The sequence below is a fragment of the Lingula anatina genome, chromosome 7, assembly GCF_051362555.1.
Source record: "Lingula anatina isolate TDL-2025a chromosome 7, LinAna3.0, whole genome shotgun sequence".
NCBI lineage: Eukaryota > Metazoa > Brachiopoda > Lingulata > Lingulida > Lingulidae > Lingula > Lingula anatina.
The window spans coordinates 11,358,974-11,379,418 of record NC_141773.1 but is presented as its reverse complement, the minus strand read 5'-3'; the positions used below and the strand labels follow the sequence as shown (position 1 = coordinate 11,379,418).

At 36.0% G+C, this 20,445-nt stretch overlaps 3 protein-coding genes across 3 annotated transcripts; 2 read left to right on the top strand and 1 right to left on the bottom strand.

The window, feature by feature from the left end:
- Positions 1-217: 217 nt before the first annotated feature.
- On the bottom strand, positions 218-4,260 carry LOC147760740 (uncharacterized). Its single transcript, XM_087018004.1, has 6 exons — positions 4,120-4,260; positions 3,062-3,430; positions 2,494-2,796; positions 2,093-2,266; positions 1,450-1,502; positions 218-1,102 (listed from the first exon to the last, which is right to left on the bottom strand). The coding sequence occupies exons 1-6, from the start codon at positions 4,196-4,198 to the stop codon at positions 980-982; spliced, it is 1,101 nt and encodes a 366-aa protein (XP_086874130.1). The 5' UTR covers positions 4,199-4,260; the 3' UTR covers positions 218-979.
- A 526-nt stretch (positions 4,261-4,786) lies between these two features.
- Positions 4,787-10,966, top strand: LOC106164119 (tyrosine kinase receptor Cad96Ca). Its single transcript, XM_087018237.1, has 12 exons — positions 4,787-5,015; positions 5,672-6,034; positions 6,468-6,515; positions 6,822-6,901; positions 7,458-7,526; positions 7,814-8,015; positions 8,280-8,390; positions 8,594-8,772; positions 9,148-9,270; positions 9,558-9,669; positions 9,893-9,989; positions 10,446-10,966. Exons 1-12 carry the CDS (start codon positions 4,952-4,954, stop codon positions 10,621-10,623), a joined length of 1,626 nt encoding a protein of 541 aa, XP_086874363.1. The 5' UTR covers positions 4,787-4,951; the 3' UTR covers positions 10,624-10,966.
- A 2,155-nt stretch (positions 10,967-13,121) lies between these two features.
- Positions 13,122-19,467, top strand: LOC112042176 (uncharacterized). Its single transcript, XM_087017186.1, has 13 exons — positions 13,122-13,200; positions 13,728-14,117; positions 14,469-14,774; positions 15,008-15,181; positions 15,587-15,636; positions 15,920-15,988; positions 16,269-16,470; positions 16,731-16,841; positions 17,046-17,224; positions 17,625-17,747; positions 18,035-18,146; positions 18,355-18,451; positions 18,816-19,467. The coding sequence occupies exons 1-13, from the start codon at positions 13,122-13,124 to the stop codon at positions 18,991-18,993; spliced, it is 2,070 nt and encodes a 689-aa protein (XP_086873312.1). The 3' UTR covers positions 18,994-19,467.
- The last annotated feature ends 978 nt before the right edge of the window (positions 19,468-20,445 follow it).

Below are 20,445 nucleotides of genomic sequence, written 5' to 3'. Positions count from 1 at the left end.
TGCTAGTTTATTTTTCAAAATGATAGCTGTAATCGCTAATATAACAAAAAAATATACGTAATATGTATTGTAGCAATTACAGTAAATCAATGGACAAAGGTCACCTAAGGCCAAATTTGATGTATTTTTAGGAAAAATGGACCAAAAAGTTGTTTTATTTAGATAATTGAAATGCAAAAATAATTTTTGGATAATGTCTAATAACTTGATCCATGTGTAAGAGATATGATGAGATTCTGACAGTTTTATTTTATAATATGACCGATTTATGGAAAACACACTACTTCAGGGGTGTTCAGTTCAATTTATGAATAATAAGGATTGATTCAATTAAAACCTTGGGCATGATTATAGTAACAGCAAAATTTCAGATCGGCAAATAAACAGTGGATTGCCAACATATATTTGTTATTAAACTACCTGTAGATATTCAATTATACCAAAAAAGTACAGTCATGGTTTAAAAACCAACTGATACATTCTTATAGTATGTTCATGTACATTTTACATGTCCACTATACCAACCAACACATATATGAATATCTAATTTTTTATCAATCAATTCTAATTAAATATTATTTTAATTATGTTTTAACAATGAATGCCACTGGTCATTGCGCTCTCCAAAATGCCAATTAATCCAGTACCACCAGTTTTAGAATAACCAATGTTTATATGAATCCATGATAAATCTTACTATACATATGATATGATCACTTAAGTTGATGAAGTTAGTTATAAAAATAATGGGATTTAAATAGGCAATTGAAATAAAGATAAGATGAACCATACAGCGTGCATGCAACCATCTAGCATAAGAAGCCTGGGTCACCTATTTCTGCACACACACGCGCGCACGCACGCACGCACGCACGCACGCAAATACAAACACGTGCGTTCATGTGGAGAACACCTATAAGTACTGATGTCTACGCTTCTGATCATGAAGTTTTGTGCGTTGTCACAAAATGTGTTGCACCTACACCCTCCTTATTTGCACGTATTCCGTTTTCTCTCTCTCGATAAAAGTCGTTCTCTTTGGGGGCCTGCCGATAATATCAAGGTCCGCATAAATGAGTCCTTCCACGTTTAACCTCAATGCCTGCAATGGGATTTGATATTTTTAACGTTTAACACTTATAGATAGAAAATATTATCTTCAATGTTTATTGTATAAAACGGTTATAATAAGAAAAGCACAAGAAAACAAATTCGTCCAAGCGTGCTGAAAAAAACCGAAAGTTCAAGCCCAAAAGAGCCATACAATTATGAGATTGAAGACCAGTTTTCTGCTTCGGACACAGATTAACGTGTGCTTGCGTTCTATTGGTATGTGCTTTTCTTTCGAGTTATTCACGTGAGAGTACGTAGTATAGCATATGTCTGCGATATGCGTAAAATATTCGAGAATTTCTTAACATCAGACATGCCAGAAACACTTATACTTACATCACGTCTTCGGCGGCGGTTAGTCCTAGTGTTTTGCCTTGAGGTATGTACCGCTATAAATAAACAAATAAAATGTATCTGTGATCTGTGATCTGTCCAACACCAGACGTGGAGGATCATTTTTACGACTTTCATTTTTTACTCTTTGTAATAATCTGTTGAGAGGATATTATAAAAACCAAACTTTTTAGAAAAAAATATAACTTTGAATGTTGGAATAGATTCATTAACCATTAGTAAGTATGGGGAAATTGTCGTTTACTCCAGGAAAATTAATTTTGTGGCTAAAATGAGCAGTTGTTATCCCTTTAAGAATGGATGGTGAATAAATTTGACTTATGCACCTATGCGTATGCTAGTCCTTTGTCAATTCTTTTTGTGAGCATGGGTGTATATGATTTAAAATAAGGCATTTAATTCGTTATAAAATTAATTATTAAACAGTTACATAAATTTCTTCAATTTAATTTTTCCATTTTTCCTTTCTACCTTTTTTACAATCGTTCTGTCTTTCTGCTTAATAAGCGGACCCATATCTTGTCAAAAGACGTGCAAAAGTGTGCATTATACTATAAGGTTAAAATAAACAAATCAGAGGAGATTTAAATTAGATAAGAGAAAAAAATAAGAAGAATGTCTGTACCTCTAGAGGCCTTTCTCCTTCGGTTGTATACGATCATTATAATGATAAAAAGTCCCAGGAAAAGAGCAACAACGCACAGCAGTATGGACCAAAAAAAAATATACCCAGAGTTTCCTTGGCTTTTTGGAACTATTCTGATCAACTTGGTTGGTTCTGGAATGCCTCTGGAATTAACTGCATAAAAAGAAAAGACCGACAGAGTGAAAGCCATTTTGTTCTTGGCAGATTTACATGTATTTTCATTTACGATTTGGCGAGTTAACAAAGGCATGACTTTTATGTTCAATAACAACATCTTTACTCGTGTACTAGCATATGACAAGACGGAAAACCTCGACTAGGTTGCTTACATCTGGATATCAAATATATTAGAGTGCATGAAGTAGCGAATCTCAACTTACTTGAATTAACACTTTGCTTAGAAGGAATTACTTTGCTTCGGATGTCTGATGAAGCACACTGATATATTTTACTTGGAACCTTTGTCACATTAATCTTGGCCGAAAAGTTTTGGCATAGACTTGAGTTTAAACTGTTGCATTTAAGGTCTTTGGCACTGGTGACGTGGAACTGTTCCCTATTCCTGTACCACAGTATGTCGTGGGCGGGATGTTCCCCTGGGTACAAGTAGCTTGTGACACACTCTAAGATAATATTGGTTGAAGTGACGGCCTTCTTAGAAATGTTGACTGAGGAAGGAGGAACTGGAAAACGTAATTTATAAAATTTGGTGCGTTGAATAAAAGGAAAACAAACCTTTAACAACGTGGTTTTGGTCTTGGCTAAGCCTGCTACAAATGATTAATATATTTGATTCATTCGTAACGAATTTTTATTCATATATATATATATATATTGTCAAACGTTTGTACACAAATATTGTTTGGATTGCATTATTTACTACGTTTATAAACGTTACAAAATAAACTATATAAAAGCAAAATTTGATCGTAATTTTTTGTCATTTACCTATCACTCGAACAGTCTGATATTTATTTGAGGTGGTAAGACTGCCATGGCCAGTGGGTTTAATAGAACATGTGTAGTTGCCCCCGTCCCAGTAACTGGCATTAGATATTTGTATCCGACAACGATATGACATATTCTTTAGTAATGTCACCGTGACTGAAATGTTTCTGTCAATGAAAGTTTTATTTATATTGACTCCAGTCCTCTGTAACGTGAAGATGGGTCGGATATCTGTACCGTTCGGCGGGTTAACTTTCGTCCAGTTGACATTAAACCCAGCGGCATGCTGTATGGAGAAATTGCACCAAATTGAAAACGAATCGCCTTCGTCTATCGTTTGCAAAGAGGGTACATTTTCTGACAGTAATTCTGAAATAAAAATGATGTGATGAAATGACAGTTTATGGTGAATAGATGATATGCTTCTAAAACACCTGCACCCCCCTCCAAACCCGACATGCCCCAACCAACCAACGTATGTTCACACAGAAGAATACTCTCACCCGTTTACGCTCGTTAATCCTTCTTTATATTATAACATTCTCGCCCAATTACAATATTACATAAAGAAAAAATAAATACGAAAGAAACTCCATTACCTGCTGTGTTTCTTTGGAATAATAGGTTAAGAAACTATTTAATATAAGTAATAGCTGTACATCAACAACACCGCGTTATTTTTAATGACTAAAATCCAATTATTCTGTATCAGATTATGCTACAGCATATTCCCTTCCATGCGGGGTCTAATAAGAGCAAAGGAATGAGATTAGTGCAGGCCCGTAGCCAGCAATTTGAAAAGGGGGGTTATTTTTCTGAAAAAGTGGACCTTTTACCATATAATCCCCATGTACCTAGGTCAAATTTTACCCAGAGTGGACCTTTTTCCAGCAAAAAGGGGGGTTCTTTCGAACCCCCCGAACCCCCCCTGGCTAAGGGCCTGTAGTGAATATCACCCATGCCAAAAAAAATGTTCACTCAAAGAGGTGTAGCACACTAAAAACATACTAATTATTGATATTTGAATTTATCATATATACGAATCAATATATACCTACCTTTCGTAATCCCACAGGCAGTGACTATCAACATGATTACCCCTAGAATTAACATGGTAGTTCTCCCGTGGAACTCCATCTTAGCCTGTCGCACATTTAACTTCGTTTTACAATTTTTGCAAAGTGATGAATATATTTAGAGCGCCGTTTCACCGTTTGTGAATTTGCTTACGCCATCCATATGCTATTTATAGACCTATTGTTGTGAAGCGGCAGGTGACCGCATACTTCAAAACGAAAGGATAACATACCCAAGTTTTCGTTGACTCATACTTTCAATTTAATAGGTTAGGCTTTTTGATCGGCTTTGACAAATAAATCTTTCAAATATTATTATTACATCTGAATCTAGTGGAGCTTTCTTTTCAAAGGTCTAATATTCATATATGAATATGTGTATATGAATGTAATTGATGAAAATTTTAATGCATTGACTTTTGAAAAGAATAATCTCCTACTTAAATCGTCGATTAATTGAGAAAGATCTGCTTGAGGGACAACGCGTTCTATAGCTCTATCAATGTAGTTCTATAGCTCTTATACACCTGTTTCATTTTCAAAAGAAATCTGTAAACATTTAGTTGAAAGAAAGTTCAATAGACAACAAAATGACTCATAATTATAACAACGTTCTCACAACCGTTCTGTTTTTTTCAATGAGTCATTACAGAAGTTGAAAGTAAAATAAAAAATAAAGGTCTGTCTACGAAAAGAGGTTTCTTTTCTTAAAACCCCTGCAGGTGCTTCGTGAACTGTAATTAAGTCTCAACTTTTTGGCTCAAAGCATCAAGTTTTCATATCCCACGAGAAAAGAGCCTGGAAGATCTGTTACATGGTGAATAATTCGACCCGTGTTATGAAGAGGTGGTTGATCACTATAACCCTGTTGGTGCAAGGTAGAGGAACAGAATTTTATTATTTCAGGTTTTGAGGAGACACTAGCGCAGTGTAAGCTTTAGTTTAACCAGCGATATGTACGATAAAGCCATATATTATCTCTTTGTGTCAGAATTTGATGAAGCCGCCTTTGTCTTCATGTCGGTCTGCCGTCTACTTCTGCTTAAAAGTTTGAATAATTTTTACTTGAGAAAATTCAACAAATAAAATTTTCAGGCAATGTTTCGCTGATATATCATCACATTATCGAGTTCATAACTTAACAAATACATTATAGACTGTTTAAACACCCATATTTTCTTAACTGGACCGAAGGCAAGGGGAATGTTACACAAACTTCTTGCTATTCAACTCTGCATTGATCAACAAGCAATTACGGAGCAGGGGTAGAAAACTTCCTGCATCTGCAAAGATGCAACGGGCTTGAAGAAATAGGTAGAGGTCCACATGTAAAATTAACTAAAAGTGTAAAAGGGAACTCACAATTGTTTAAATAATATGATTTTTTGCGTATTGAATGGATCTTCTTTTTTAGGTATGAAGGTATGTCAACAGATCAATGCATAGACACTAGAAAACTATATAGCGTGACTCATATCAATCGTTTGTTTTTCATACAAAGTCCCTTTCTAAAGCTTTCCAATTGTTTTCTCAGCCCAGGGTTGCCAAATTTCAAAGTCACCTGAGAAAACCGCATTTTCACCCGGAGATCGAGCCCAGATAAAATGCTCCATGGACAAAGACAGCATGAACAGGGTTAAAGAAATTGACTGGTTCAAACGCAAGGGTTCTCAGAAATCGGAGACAATGGCATCTTTCCTTTACAAGAACGCCGGTCAAACGATAGAGCCCAAGTCGAGCGTCTCTACCGACAGATTGAACGTCACAGTGGGAAGAAACTGGACCTTGTTGTCGATTTATAGTTTGACCCCTGAAGACGAGGCTGACTATACCTGCCAGTTCCATCTCATAGATGAGTCTCATCCGTGTCTGCAGAGGTTTTCTTTAACAGTAACAGGTGAGGCTAAACGCGCCACCAATATACTGTGTATTATTTGTTTTAATGTGTACCCTCAATCACTGAGATATTTTACTCTTTGTATAAGTTGACAATACTCTGGCTAATTCAGTGAACATATCTGTTCTGCCAAGAGAGTGTATTAGCACAGAAATGACGTCATCGCCCAGCTGGCTTCTGATAGGGCACTACAAAAGGCAGGTAGGGGGATTTTTTCTCATAAATCTATTTGTGCCGAAAAAAAAGAGGGCTGCACTGCGGGGTGATTCTGCATTTGTCCATTATCAATTCAGTTTAAGCAGCGAACTATCAACTGAACAAAATAAACTGCTCAAGATGTGATTATTAAAAAGTAGAGAGAGAGAGAGTTTAGCAAGAAATTGAAATGCCCTTTGTTTGTCTTGACGGTATTGTCATTGGCATATCTTCACAGTTTCAGAGAGCACCATTGGGATGGAACATGAAGCACCAACTGCTGTAGGCAAGTCGATTAATATTAAAATATTACCATTTAAACGTTAATATAAGTCGCAAAAATATACTAAATGTGTTTATGGCTAATTGTGTGTGTTAATGTATGTTATCTTCAAATTTGCCATAATTATTATGAACTCCACATGTAAGCTGTCATTGGAAAGGTTCTGAAAATGGCATACACATTTCAAACGTTTTCATTGAAATTAAAGGAAGGATTAGAGAGGATAAAAGAGAGGTCGCCCTCCAGATGTTATATTACCGAAGCACATATTATTGTATTGTATATTTTTTACAACTGTGTCTGTTTCAGGGGCGAATTATGTCCTGGCGAGTGCAGCAGGCGCGATCATCTCAATTGTTATCACCACTGCTGTGTATTATGTATATAGGGTGAGCATAATTATATCCCAACAGTACACATTATACAACTTCTCTTTATTTTTACGCCAGACACTGCAAAGTTGAAAACACATTGACCGGACAACTTTGACCTTTTTGTCCGCTGACTTTGGAAACGTCCAAGCTAAACTTTCTCTTCTTTCAGCTTTTTTCGATAGATTTTTAAAGATTAATTTGGTTAGATTTTTTAAGTTTAAACTGGTTGGTCTAGGAAGATATAATTATATTTTAAGTGCTTGAATGTACACCAAAATCTGTAACAGCTAGTACTCCACAAGACTTTTTCTACATGGTATATATATAATTTTATTGTGATATGGCTGCAATCGCACGTGAAAAGAAATGAAAATTAATTATATTTACTAGCAAGTACTGTACATTGGCTTGGCTTTTTGAACATAATTATACAAAATTCATATTGGAAGATGAAGTTATGTTTGTCACGACTGTTTTAAATGGAAAGTGTAATAGACGAAATTAGTGTACTGTGTATATAGCAGTTGGATCCCTTATTAATCGAAAAATTACACTATATTTAAATGTTTAGTACTATCAGGCAAGAAAGAGAAGTAGAAGATCACTGGATCAGGACCCAGAAGACGAGGAACTACGGAGGGTGAACCATTTAATATTCTACTAATCAGTCATTTACAGACCATAATTAAGTCGCGCATGTTACAGGTGTAATGTTTCAACGGACTAGTATGTGTATTTAGTCATGTTCCATTTAGTTAAAACCGCTGAACTTTGAATAAACTATTATTTCCCTGTGTACAGTAAATTGTCATTTATCTATAATCTGCCAACTACCTACTGGTAATTTAGATCCTTAAAATGGCCATACACTGTATCTAAATGAAAGTCAACTGTTTTTGTAATTCTGGTTATGTATTTTTGCCCCAGCTGGAACCTCCGGCACATGACGCCAGCAACCATGCAGGCACTGCAAACACCTCGTCGGAGACAGTCGCTGGGGAAATTTCAATTCAGGCGCTCCAGTTCGATCGTTCCTGCAAACTGGGCGAGGGTCAGTTCGGAGAGGTATGGAAAGGCTACATGGAGGTCGAGGAAAAAGTGAAAACTGTGGCCGTTAAAATTTTGAAAGGTAGATGGGACGCTTTGGTGTAGAAGATACCGTTTTGTTTTTTTCAGTCTTTAATCTGCCTTGACTTTCCATGTTTTAAAAACCTAAAAACACACCGTACTGCAACTAAAAGCTGATATGAAATGTAGTGTCTGGCAGACTAGTATAAATGTTCATGTATTTGATAAGCATGCATCATGTCAATTATTTTTAAATCTTATGTGAGATATACATACATAAATTTAATGCACCGATTTCTTATGTGGTTTTTCATTGTCTTTTTAGGAAATACAATGTACAAAGAAAAAGAAGATTTCAAAACAGAAATGGAGACACTGAAAAATGTACCGGCGCACAAAAATATTGTTCCTTTAATAGCTACATCCTCCAAAGAAGGTATACCTGATAATTCTCTATGGTATTTGATTAAAAAAACTAACCTCCAATACTGTGTAGTGCCATTTGTGGTAGTTTTTACTCTGAGCAATGTTAAAAACGGATAAACAGCACACACACGCACACGTTTTCAGTTGTAAGTTCTGCTTTATAGAGCTGTATTTTATGGTTTTGTAATAATAACGTTCTCTTATCTTTCCCAGACCCTCTGTTTATCGTGATGGAGTACCAGACAATGGGCAGCCTACAGCGTGTTTTGCGGAATGGCCGGGGAAACACCTACTACAGTAACACATACGGCTGTAGCAAGTTTACAGCACAACAGCTCCTTACATTTGCCTATGAGGTAGCTTGTGGGATGACACATATAGCGGAACTGGGGGTAAATAACCACTTTTCGTAAAAATTGAGAATTATATTTTTGGGTAACATTTTTCAGGTTGGCATTTGGTAGAGTAAATTGTCTTCTGGGAAGTAGCATTTCTACTCAAGCTCACACATTAAAATTAAGTTACAGTTTATATAATGTTCTACCGGTAATTTTGCACGGGGACTAGTAAAACGTTTTTAGCACAAAAATGCAGCTACTTACAACACTTGTTGAATGGCTATACTTGCTGAATGAGAATAATGTATTTGAATGACATAATTAAAACTGAGAAAAAACTTTCCATACACATAAGCTCGCGGTTAATTGATGAAATTTAGTCGTGACATTCTGATCTTTCTTTATTTTAACCATGTATTATTTTTATAGTACCTCCACCGAGACCTGGCAACCCGCAATGTGCTCGTGGACGAACATTTCACTTGTAAAATATCAGACTTCGGTTTGGCGCGAGATGTCAGCCTGATTCGAGAATACGAGAGCCGGTCACAGGTACGTTGCACTGGACTACACAATTATAGCTATATAACATTCTTAGTTTTGCAAATACACAGGCTAATGCATCAGAATTAATTAACTGACTAACCACCTGGAGTATATCGTTTTCATCTTGAAATACAAGTACCTGTGCAAAGGTTCTTTAAGAGAGTCCCTCCGTTTACTGCATTATCTTGCCATATCTCTGTCTGCCAACCCTTTGAACTCGATTTAACAAGACTGACATGATCCATGAAAATCAACACAAAAGCAATTATCAACAATCCCTATGGTTTTATTAGGGTTTCCTACCTCTCCGCTGGATGGCGCTCGAATCAATCAAGGACAGCGTGTACACCACCCACAGCGATGTGTGGTCTTTTGGTATTCTTATGTGGGAGATAGTTACTTTGGGTATATATATCCTCTTTTGTAAGCCTTAAATGTTTTTAGAATGAACGTGAAGACATGCACTTTGCTATTAACTCTTTTTTTCAAAACAATAATAAGGAAGTAGAAAGTGTAATTGGTGAACTGCAAACAAGCACTCCTCAAAATAAATTGATAAAATACATGTAAGCATTCACATGAGTAGAACGTAACTGTCGTATAAGAAAAATTCTAATTCCCTGCCCAGGCTGCACTCCCTACCCAGGCATATCCAGTATGATACTACGACAACAACTGGAGAATGGTTACCGTATGATGAGACCTAAACACTGCACATATGAGGTGTAAGTACCCATCTCCATCCCTCTCTCTCTCTCTCTCTCTCTCTCTCTCTCTCTTTCTCATACCCTGTACACTTTGTACTTCTTGCTGAACGCAAGAGTGAACCTCTGTCTGTAAATTTCTTAAAGAAGAAATAGAATTATCTCTCTTTCATACACTTTGTACTTTTGTGTTGTCTCTGTGTCTATAAATACCTTAATGGAGAGAAAGGAGCAGCGACAAGAGACGGAGTGACTCAAAACGGGTTTGTAGATCGTAATTCAGTCGTTTTTTTTCGACCGTAATATTCAATTAACCTCAGTACTGTATATACTGGTTTGTACAAGTTTCAATTCAACTAATTAATTTGTCATCGTTAAATTCTGTGGTCTGTGTATTCTTATTTTCTTTTCACACAATCGTCTGTTTTAACAAACATTAAAATGTACCAAACTACCCTTCATCTTACTTTGTACCAGGTACCGCATCATGTACCGCTGTTGGAGAGAGCCACCGGCATTTCGCCCTTCGTTCAAAGAGTTGTGCCAACAGTTGGAAGATCTGATCTCTAAGGCCCAGAACTATGTGGACTTGGTCAATATAGATGAAAGGCTTTTCAAGGGCCTAACACGGTGTATTCCTGGTGAAAAATACTAGTTGCGGACTAGTTACTGGGTATTTTATCGAAAAGTGCAAATGACTTCTGGAAAATTACTACTGTATGATTTTTTCAGTTCAACAATCGGTGATCATCGGGTGAGAGCAATTTACCTGACTTCCAATTTCAGTGGAATTCTTTTTGGATATAAGTGCCATTTTGAGTTTTGAGTTTTGTTGATTGTCTTTATTAACGATATCGTATACAGGTAATTTTTTTTATTTGATTCAAATGCAAAGACATATAACTGGACATTGTACGTGACTAAAATTCCATAAATTCATTGATTATTTGCAAAGTCTGACTGCACAGACTATAAATATTCAAATTGATTTATTGTGATCCTGTCAAAGTCTCTGTTATTATGAATTTTGATCTTTGACGCTCACTGTATCATAGTTCACAATTGTTGCTGTATTTTTTTGTTTTGTATTTGTCCATTTGTATATTTTATCTTTAAATTTTCCTTTTGTATTTTTGTAAAGTAATTTTTTTAATAAAATATCTATAACTTATGCAAATTAAGCCTTCTGATTCAACTGATACATTGGCATTATTAGCAAGTGATGTCAAAAATAGCATGGAACGATCGAAAAAAAAACACTCCTTTGATGTGTCAAAGCTCTGCACATTCTTCTGTAGAAAAACCTATAACAATGTAAACAAAAAGCCGAGTGCAAACGTGCGGGTCAAACGTTATTGGTACGTAAAAACAACTTTCAGACAGCCAATTTACTTTAATTTACCTGTTCAATTCCCCATTCTGATCTGTTCAAATTCAACTGTCACTAACAACTCAGTGGTCAAAATGTCATTTGAAGCTACAATTTATTTTCTATTAGCCCATGAGCTAGACGCCTGATTTTCGGTCATCGTGCGAAAAAAGGGACGAATTCTCATAGTGATTTTTAGTAGGTCCTATAGCTCTAGTGTCCAAAAAACCTCATACTGGTAGCTTTTTGTGTGCTGTCACACCTTATATAATCCCACTCCTGCAGCAGCAAGGACTTTTTCACATGGGGGGAGGGGAGAGAAAACGCTTACTATATCTGTATGATAACAGGTACATCAATTAATTGTACATCCTTATGAAAACAGGGAATGGGGCAATAAATTTCAAAAGTCACGAATGTATGACAATTAGTCAAGCGTCATTGATAATGGGTTGAAAGGTCATTTATGGGGATTTTTCATAAATTAAAACCAAAACGGTTTTTTTTTAATTATTGTTTAAATGGTATTTGGTGAATGATTTGTAAACAAGGTATAATTTTATGCTTATGAAAGATATTTGGAACCTCACCTGTCTAATTTTAGAAAATTAAATAAAAAAGTGTAAACCTAACGCTCAGAATATGCCCTCTTGAAAGTTGGGATGGGAAGAGAAAATGCTTACTTCGTTAATATGGTTAAAGTTACCAGTGCATTATATATCCTTATAGGGGTAATGCTTACTTCGTTAATATGGTTAAAGTTACCAGTGCATTATATATCCTGAAGGGGGTAAGAGAAGGGACAATCAATTTCATATATCATTAATGCATGACAACAACTCAATGGTCATTGATAATGGGATATTTTATGGATTTTTTCGTAAATTAAAACCAAAATCGTTTAAAAATTGAGAACAAAATTGGTATTTGGTGAATGATTTGTAAACATGGTATAGTCCCATACTTATGAACAAAATTTGGAGCCTCAACTGTTTTATTTTAGAAAATAAGGTTACTAATTAAGTGTGAACCTTACAGTCAGAAAGTGGGGGTAGGGGAGAGAAATTGCTCATCATTTGAAGATAGCAGATCATACAGCAACAAAATGCACATATGTATGCAGCTATGTTGAAAGAAGTCCACGAAGCACCTGCAGAGGTTTCTTAAAAGAAAAGAGACCTAGCTTTTTTTCGTAGAAAGGCCTTCATTTTATTTTATTTTATTTTATTTTATTTTATTTTTACTTTCAATTTCAGTAATGACTCACTGTAAAAACAGTAAGATTGAAAAAAACATTGTCTTAAGGATGAGTCATTTTGATGGCTATTGAACTTTCTTTCAACTAAATTTTCTTTTGAATATAAAACAGACGTATAAGAATTCGGTTTGTAAGTTCGCCATAGAACACATTTCCCCGAGATAGCACTTTCTCAATTTACTGACGATTGAAGCCGGACATCATTCATTCAAAACAAAATATTCATCAGTGCCATTCATATGCATACAGTGTACAGGTATATTCATATATAAATGACGGACCTCTAAAAAGAAAACTGCACTGGAGCCAGATGTGACAATAATATTTGAAAGCTTTATTCACCAAAGCCGACCAAACAGTCTAACATATTAAAGTGAAAGTATTAGTCAACGATAACTTCTATGACACGTAATTTATAAATAGCACATGGATGGCGTGTGCTAATTCACAACGAATAACATGACGCCCAAAATATGTTCATCATTGCAAAAATAGTAATACAAAATTAAATGTGCGACAGGCTAAGATGGCGTCCCACATGAGAACTACCATATTAATTTTAGGGGGTATCATATTGATAGCCCCTGCCTGTGGAATTATGAAAGGTAGGTATATATCGATACGTATATATATGATAAATGCTATAATGTTTTTAGTGTGCTGCACCTTTTTGAGTGAACACTTTTTTGCATTGGATTCACCAATCTCATTCCTGTGCTCTTGTTAGACCCCACATCGAAAGGAATATGCTGTAGCAAAATCTGATACACAAAAATTGGATTTCTGTAATTAATAGTTATGCAGTACTGCTGAGGTACAGCTATTACTTATGTTAACTCGTTTCTTAATCTTTCAATCCAAAGTGACACAGCAGGTAATTAATTATTTTACTTGAAGTTTCTTTGGTATTTATATATTCCACATGTAAATATTATATGTGGGTGAGAATTTTATGACATAAAGTACTGTATGGGCGTTTTTGTGAGTTTACGAGTATATGTGCGTGAGAGTAGTTGCGTGATTGTACGTACGTCGGTTGGTAAGGGAGGTCATGTCGGGTTGGGGGGGGGGGGGTAGAAGCATATCGTCTAATCACCATAAACTGTCATTTCATCACATCATTTCATTTCAGAATTAGTGTCAGAAAATGTACCATCTTTGCAAACAATAGACGAAGGCGATTCGTTTTCAATTTGGTGCAATTTCTCTACGTCGCCTTTCCCTGGGTTTACTGTCATCTGGAAGAAAATTAACCCGCTGAACGGTAGAGATGTGTGGCCCATCTACATGTTACGGTCAACTGTAGTGAATATAACTAAACCTATGAGTGTTTTTATCGGAAGAAACATTTCAGAGACATGTACTAAGACTGTGCCATACATGTATCTAATCACCATTAACTGTCTGATACGAATATCTAATGCCAGCTACTGGGACGGAGGCAACTACACATGTTCTGTTATGTTCATTGACCAAGGCAGTTTTAGCACGTCAGATGAATATCAGACTGTTCGAGTAATAGGTAAATGACATCAATTACGATTGTATTTGACAAACGAAAGTGACTTTTATAGTTTATTTTGGAAGGTTTATAGACAGAATGTAACACAACCCAAATAATATTTGTGTACACACGTTTGACAACATATATGTTTATAAGTGCAGACGATACTGTCAGTATTTTATTTATATTGTATAAATGAATCAATATTCGTTACGAATGAATCAGATATATAAACCATTTGTAGCAGGCTTAGCCAAGACCTAATTCAGTAATAAGTTCTGATGAAAAACATGTATACACGTTCCTTTTTGTTCAAGGTTTGTTTTCCTTTTAATCAATGCACCAAATTTTATAAGTTACGTTTTCCAGTTCCTCCTACCTCAGTCCACATTTCTCAGAAGGCCGCCACTTCAACCTATATAACCTTAGAGTGTGTCACAAGCTACTTGTACCCCGGGGAACATCCCGCCCACGACACATTGTGGTACAGGGATGGGAAACAGTTCCACGTCACCCTTGCCAAAGACATCAAATGCAACATCTTAAACTCAAGTCTATGCCAAAGTTTTACCGCCAAGATTAATGTGACAAAGTTTTCAAATAAAAGACACTATCAATGTGGATCATCAGAAATCCGAAGTGAAGTATTTCTTTCTACCCACAGTGATGAATCAAGTAAGTTGAGATTCGCTACTTCATGCGTTTTAAACTGAACAATTTTAATATCCAGAAATGGGCAAACTACCTAGTCGAGGTTTTCCGCATTGTCATATGCTAGTATAGAAGTAAAAATGTTGTTATTGTATATAAAGGTCATGCTTTTGTCAACTCACCAAATTGTTAGTAAGATACGTGTCTGGTAAAAACAAAATGGCTTTTACTTTATCGGGCTTTTTATTTTCATACAGTTAATTCGACGGATATTCCAAAACCAACCAAATGGATCAGAATTGTTCCAGGGAGCCAAGTGAACTCTGAATATTTTCATTTTTGGTCCATATTGCTGTTTGCTATCGCTCTTTTGCTTGGACCTCTTATCACTTTTATCATCGTATACAACCGAAGAAAAAAGGCCTCTAGAGGTATAGACATTCTTCTTATTTTTCTCTGATCAAATTTATCTCTCCTCTCATCGGCTCATTTTAACCTAATCGTACAATGTATTTATATCAGATATATAACACATTTTGAACCAATATATGGGCCATTTTAATAAGCTGTGTAAAAAGGCAGAAAGATAATTTTTTAAAAAATCCAAATTGGGAAATTGTTATTATAATTTTTCAATAATTGATTGAATAAACTCAAACTAGTATATGTTTACAATCAATTTAATTTTAAATCATATGCACCCATACTTCACACCACGAAATTACAGGAGACTAGATTAAGTGTCACATTTAATCAACATCCATTTTAAATGAGTCCTAAAAGTTGATCCACTGTAGTCCACACGTATAGCCATACATATTATTTGTTTTATTAAGCATTGCATTTGTCAAGGTTAAACGCTCGGACAAACAGCCGAAGAATTGATGTAAGTATAAGTGTTTTTGGCATGTCTGATGTTAAGGAATTCTCGAATACTTTACGCATGTTGCCTACATATCCCATACTACATACTGTTACGTGAATAACTCGAAAGAAGCGCACGTTAAGCCTCGGTGCCATTTCATACGGTTTAGAACTAGTAAGTCAAAATTATAATTTTAAGATATATTGGTTGAATATATTTTTAGAAACCGACAGGGGGTCAGTACCCCCCTTACCACCCTCTAAACCCTCTTAACCCGAAAATAACACTATATTTGAATGTTTAGTACTACCAGGCAAGAAAGAAAAGGAGAAGATCACTGGATCAGGACCCAGAAGACGAGGAACTACGGGGGGTGAACCATTTAATATTTCACTAATCAGTCAATCTACACACCATTATAAACTCGCGCAGTTTACAGGTGTAATGTACAAAGGACTAGTATTTCATCATGTTCCATTGTGCTATAACCGCTGAACATTGAATAAACTATTCTTTCCCTGTGTACAGTAAATTGTCATTTATCTTTAATCTGCCAACTGCCAACTGGTAACTTAGGTTCTTAAAATGGCCATACACTGTATCTAAATGAAAGTCAACTGTTTTTGTAATTCTGTTTACGTATTTTGCCCCAGCTGGAACCTCCGGTACATGACGCCGGCAACCCTGCAGGCACTGAAAACACCTCGTCGGAGACAGGCGCTGGGGAAATCTCAATCCAGGAGCTCCAGTTCGATCGTTCCTGCAAACTGGGCGAGGGTCAGTTCGGAGAGGTATGGAAAGGCTACATGGAGGTCGAGGAAAAAGTGAAAACTGTGGCCGTTAACATTTTGAAAGGTAGATAGGATGCTTTGGTGTAGAAGATACCATTTTTTTTCAGTCGTTAATCTGCCTTGACTTTCCATGTTTTAAAAACCTAAAAACACACCGTACTGCAACTAAAAGCTGATATGAAATGTAGTGTCTGGCAGACTTGTATAAATGTACATGTATTTGATAAACATGCATCATGTCAATTATTTTTAAATCTAATGTGAGATATACAAACAAAAATTTAATGCACCGATTTCTTATGTGATTTTTCATTGTCTTTCTAGGAAATACAATGTTCAAAGAAAAAGAAGATTTCAAAACAGAAATGGAGACACTGAAAAATGTACCGGCGCACAAAAATATTGTTCCTTTAATAGCTACATCCTCCAAAGAAGGTATACCTGATAATTTTCTATGGTATTTGATTAAAAAAAACTAACCTCCAGTACTGTGTAGTGTCATTTGAGCTAGTATTTACTCTGAGCAATGTTAAAAACGGATAAACAGCACACACACGCACACGTTTTTAGTTGTAAGTTCTGCTTTATAGAGTTGTATTTTATGGTTTTGTAATAAAAACGTTCTCTTATCTTTCCCAGACCCTCTGTTTATCGTGATGGAGTACCAGACAATGGGCAGCCTGCAGCGTGTTTTGCGGAATGGTCGGGGAAACACCTACTACAGTAACACATACGGCTGTAGCAAGTTTACAGCACAACAGCTCCTTACATTTGCCTATGAGGTAGCGTGTGGGATGACACATATAGCGGAACTGGGGGTAAATAACCACTTTTCGTAAAAATTGAGAATTATATTTTAATGTCGTTCAGCGGGAGGATTTTTGGGTAACATTTTTCAGGTTGGCATTTGGTAGAGTAAATTGTCTTCTGGGGAGTAGCATTTCTACTCCAGCTCACACGTTAAAATTAAGTTAAAGTTTATATAATGTCCTACTGGTAATTTTGCAGGGGGGACTAGTAAAATGTTTTAAGCACAAAATGCAGCTACTTACAACACTTGTTGAATGGCTATACTTGCTGAATGAGAATAATGTATTTGAATGACATAATTAAAACTGAGAAAAAAACGTTCCATACACATAAGCTCGCGGTTAATTGATGAAATTTAGTCGTGACATTCTGATCTTTCTTTATTTTAACCATGTATTATTTTTATAGTACCTCCACCGAGACCTGGCAACCCGCAATGTGCTCGTGGACGAACATTTCACTTGTAAAATATCAGACTTCGGTTTGGCGCGAGATGTCAGCCTGATTCGAGAATACGAGAGCCGGTCACAGGTACGTTGCACTGGACCACACAACTATAGCTATATAACATTCTCAGTTTTGCGAATACACAATCTAATGCGTCAGATTTAATTAACTGGGTAACCACCTGGAGTATATTGTCTTCATCTTTCAATACAAGTACCTGTGCAAAGGTTCGTTTAGTGAGTCCCCTCGTCTACTGCATTATCTTGTCATATCTCTGTCTGCCAACCCTTTGAACTGGATTTAACAAGACAGACATGATCCATGAAAATCAACACAAAAGCAATTATCAACAATCCCTATGGTTTTATTAGGGTTTCCTACCTCTCCGCTGGATGGCGCTCGAATCAATCAAGGACAGCGTGTACACCACCCACAGCGACGTATGGTCTTTTGGTATTCTTATGTGGGAGATAGTGACTTTGGGTATATATTTATCCTCTTTTTAAAGACCTTACAGCAAGTAGAGTAAACGTAAAAAATATGCGTTGATCACAATTCTTCCTTTTTTCAAAACAGTAATAAGGAAGTAGAAAGTATAATTTGTGAACTGCAAACAAGTGCTCCACATGTAAGCATTCACATGAGTAGAACGTAATTGTCGGCAAAATAAAAATTCTAATTCCCTGCCCAGGTTGCACTCCCTACCCAGGCATATCCAGTATGATACTACGGCAACAATTGGAGAATGGTTACCGTATGATGAGACCTAAACACTGCACATACGAAGTGTAAGTACCCATCTCCACCTCTCTCTCTCTCTCTCTCTCTCTCTGTGTCTCTCTCTCTCTCATACACTGTGTACTTTTATGTTGTCTCTGTGTCTATAAATGCATTAAATGAGACAAAGGAGCAGCGACAAGAGACGGAGTGACACAAAACGGGTTTGTAGATCGCAATTCAGTAGTTTTTTTTTTCGACCGTAATATTCAATTAACCTCAGTACTGTACATTCTGGTTTGTACAATGTTCAACTCAACTTATCAATTTGTCATTAAATTTTGTGGTCTGTGTTCTTAATTTTTTTTCACACAACCGTCTGTTTTAACAAACATTAAAATGTGCCAAGCTACCCTCCATCTTACTTTGTCCCAGGTACCGCATCATGTACCGCTGTTGGAGAGAGCCACCAGCCTTTCGCCCTTCGTTCAAAGAGTTGTGCCAACAGTTGGAAGATCTGACCTCTAAGGCCCAGAACTATGTGGACTTGGTCAATATAGATGAAAGGCTTTTCAAGGGCCTGACACGGTGTATTCCTGGTGAAAAATACTAGTCGCGGACTAGTTACTGGATATTTTATCAAAAAGTGCAAATGAATTCAGGAAATTACTACTGTATGATTTTATTTTAGTTCACCAGCCGGTGGTCATCGGGTGAAAGCATTTTACCTGACTTCCAATTTCAGTGGTAATCTTTTTGGATATAAGTGCCATTTTAAGTTTTGAGTTTTGTTGATTGCCTTTAGAACGATATCGTATACAGGTAATTTTTTATCATTTGATTCAAATGCAAAGACATATAACTGGATATTGCACATGACTACAATTCCTTGATTTCATTAGTTATTTGCAAAGTCTGACTGCACAAACCATAAAAATTCAAATTGATTTATTGTGATACTGTCAAAGTCTCTGTTATTATGAATTTTGATCTTTGACGTTCACTGTATCATAGATCACAACTTCAAATTGTTGCTGTATTTTTTCTTTTGCATTTGCCCATTTATATATTTTATCTTTAAATTCTCTTCTTGTATTTTTGTAAATTAATTTTTTAATAAAATATCTATAACTTATGCAAATTAAGCCTTCTGATTCAACTGATACATTGGCTATTATTAACAAGTGATGTCAAAAATAGCATGGAACGGTCGAAAAAAAACACTCCTTTGATGTACCAAAGCGCTGCACATTCTTCTGTAGAAAAAATGTAAAATAACAATCGTAAACAAAAGGCCTAGTACAAACGTGCGGGTTAAACGTTATAAGTACGTAAAAGCAACTTTCAGACAGCCAAATTTAACTGTCACTAACAACTCGGTGGTCAATATGTCACTTCAAGCTACAATTTATTCTGTATAAGCCCATGAGTCAGACGCCTGATTTTTTGTCATCGTGCGATAAAATGGACGAATTCTCGTGGTGATTTTTTGCAGGTCCTATAGCTGTAATGTCCAAATAAGTGTGAAAGCCTTCCCACGCTGGTAGCTTTTTGTGCGCTTCCACACCATATATAACTCTATCCCTGCAGCAGCAAGGACTTTTTCAAATGGAGGAAGGGGAAAGAAAACGCTTAGTATATCAATAATAATCTACATGTACATGATAACAGGTATATCAATCTATTGTACATCCGTATGGAAGTAAGGAATGGGACAATTAATTTCAAAAGTCACGAATGTATGACAATTAGTCAAGAGCCATTGATAATGGGTTGAAAGGCCATACGAGGTCATTTATGGGGATTTTTCATAAATTAAAACCAAAACATTTTTTTTCAATTTTTTGTTTATGTAAGATAGCGGTATTTGGTGAATGATTTGTAAACAAGGCATAATTTTATGCTTATGAAAGAAATATGGAGCCTCAGCTGTCTAATTTTAGAAAATCAAATAAAAGAATGTAAACCTAACGCTCAAAATATGTCCTCTTGAAAGTGGGGGTAGGGGAGAGAAAATGCTTACTTCATCAATATGGTTAAAGTTATATCCTTATAGGGGTAAGTG

Bases quoted from the DNA above. Each gene is read 5' to 3' on its own strand.
- LOC147760740 (XM_087018004.1), bottom strand. From the start codon at position 4,198: ATGGAGTTCCACGGGAGAACTACCATGTTAATTCTAGGGGTAATCATG. The intron at 3,431-4,119 runs GTAGGTATATAT...TTTTTATTTCAG, and splicing joins TGCCTGTGGGATTACGAAAG to AATTACTGTCAGAAAATGTA. The intron at 1,503-2,092 runs GTACAGACATTC...GTTTATTTATAG, and splicing joins AAGGAGAAAGGCCTCTAGAG to CGGTACATACCTCAAGGCAA.
- LOC112042176 (XM_087017186.1), top strand. From the start codon at position 13,122: ATGGCGTCCCACATGAGAACTACCATATTAATTTTAGGGGGTATCATA. The intron at 17,225-17,624 runs GTAAATAACCAC...TTATTTTTATAG, and splicing joins CACATATAGCGGAACTGGGG to TACCTCCACCGAGACCTGGC. The intron at 17,748-18,034 runs GTACGTTGCACT...TGGTTTTATTAG, and splicing joins AATACGAGAGCCGGTCACAG to GGTTTCCTACCTCTCCGCTG.
- LOC106164119 (XM_087018237.1), top strand. From the start codon at position 4,952: ATGGTGAATAATTCGACCCGTGTTATGAAGAGGTGGTTGATCACTATA. The intron at 5,016-5,671 runs GTAGAGGAACAG...TTGTTTTCTCAG, and splicing joins TATAACCCTGTTGGTGCAAG to CCCAGGGTTGCCAAATTTCA. The intron at 9,271-9,557 runs GTACGTTGCACT...TGGTTTTATTAG, and splicing joins AATACGAGAGCCGGTCACAG to GGTTTCCTACCTCTCCGCTG.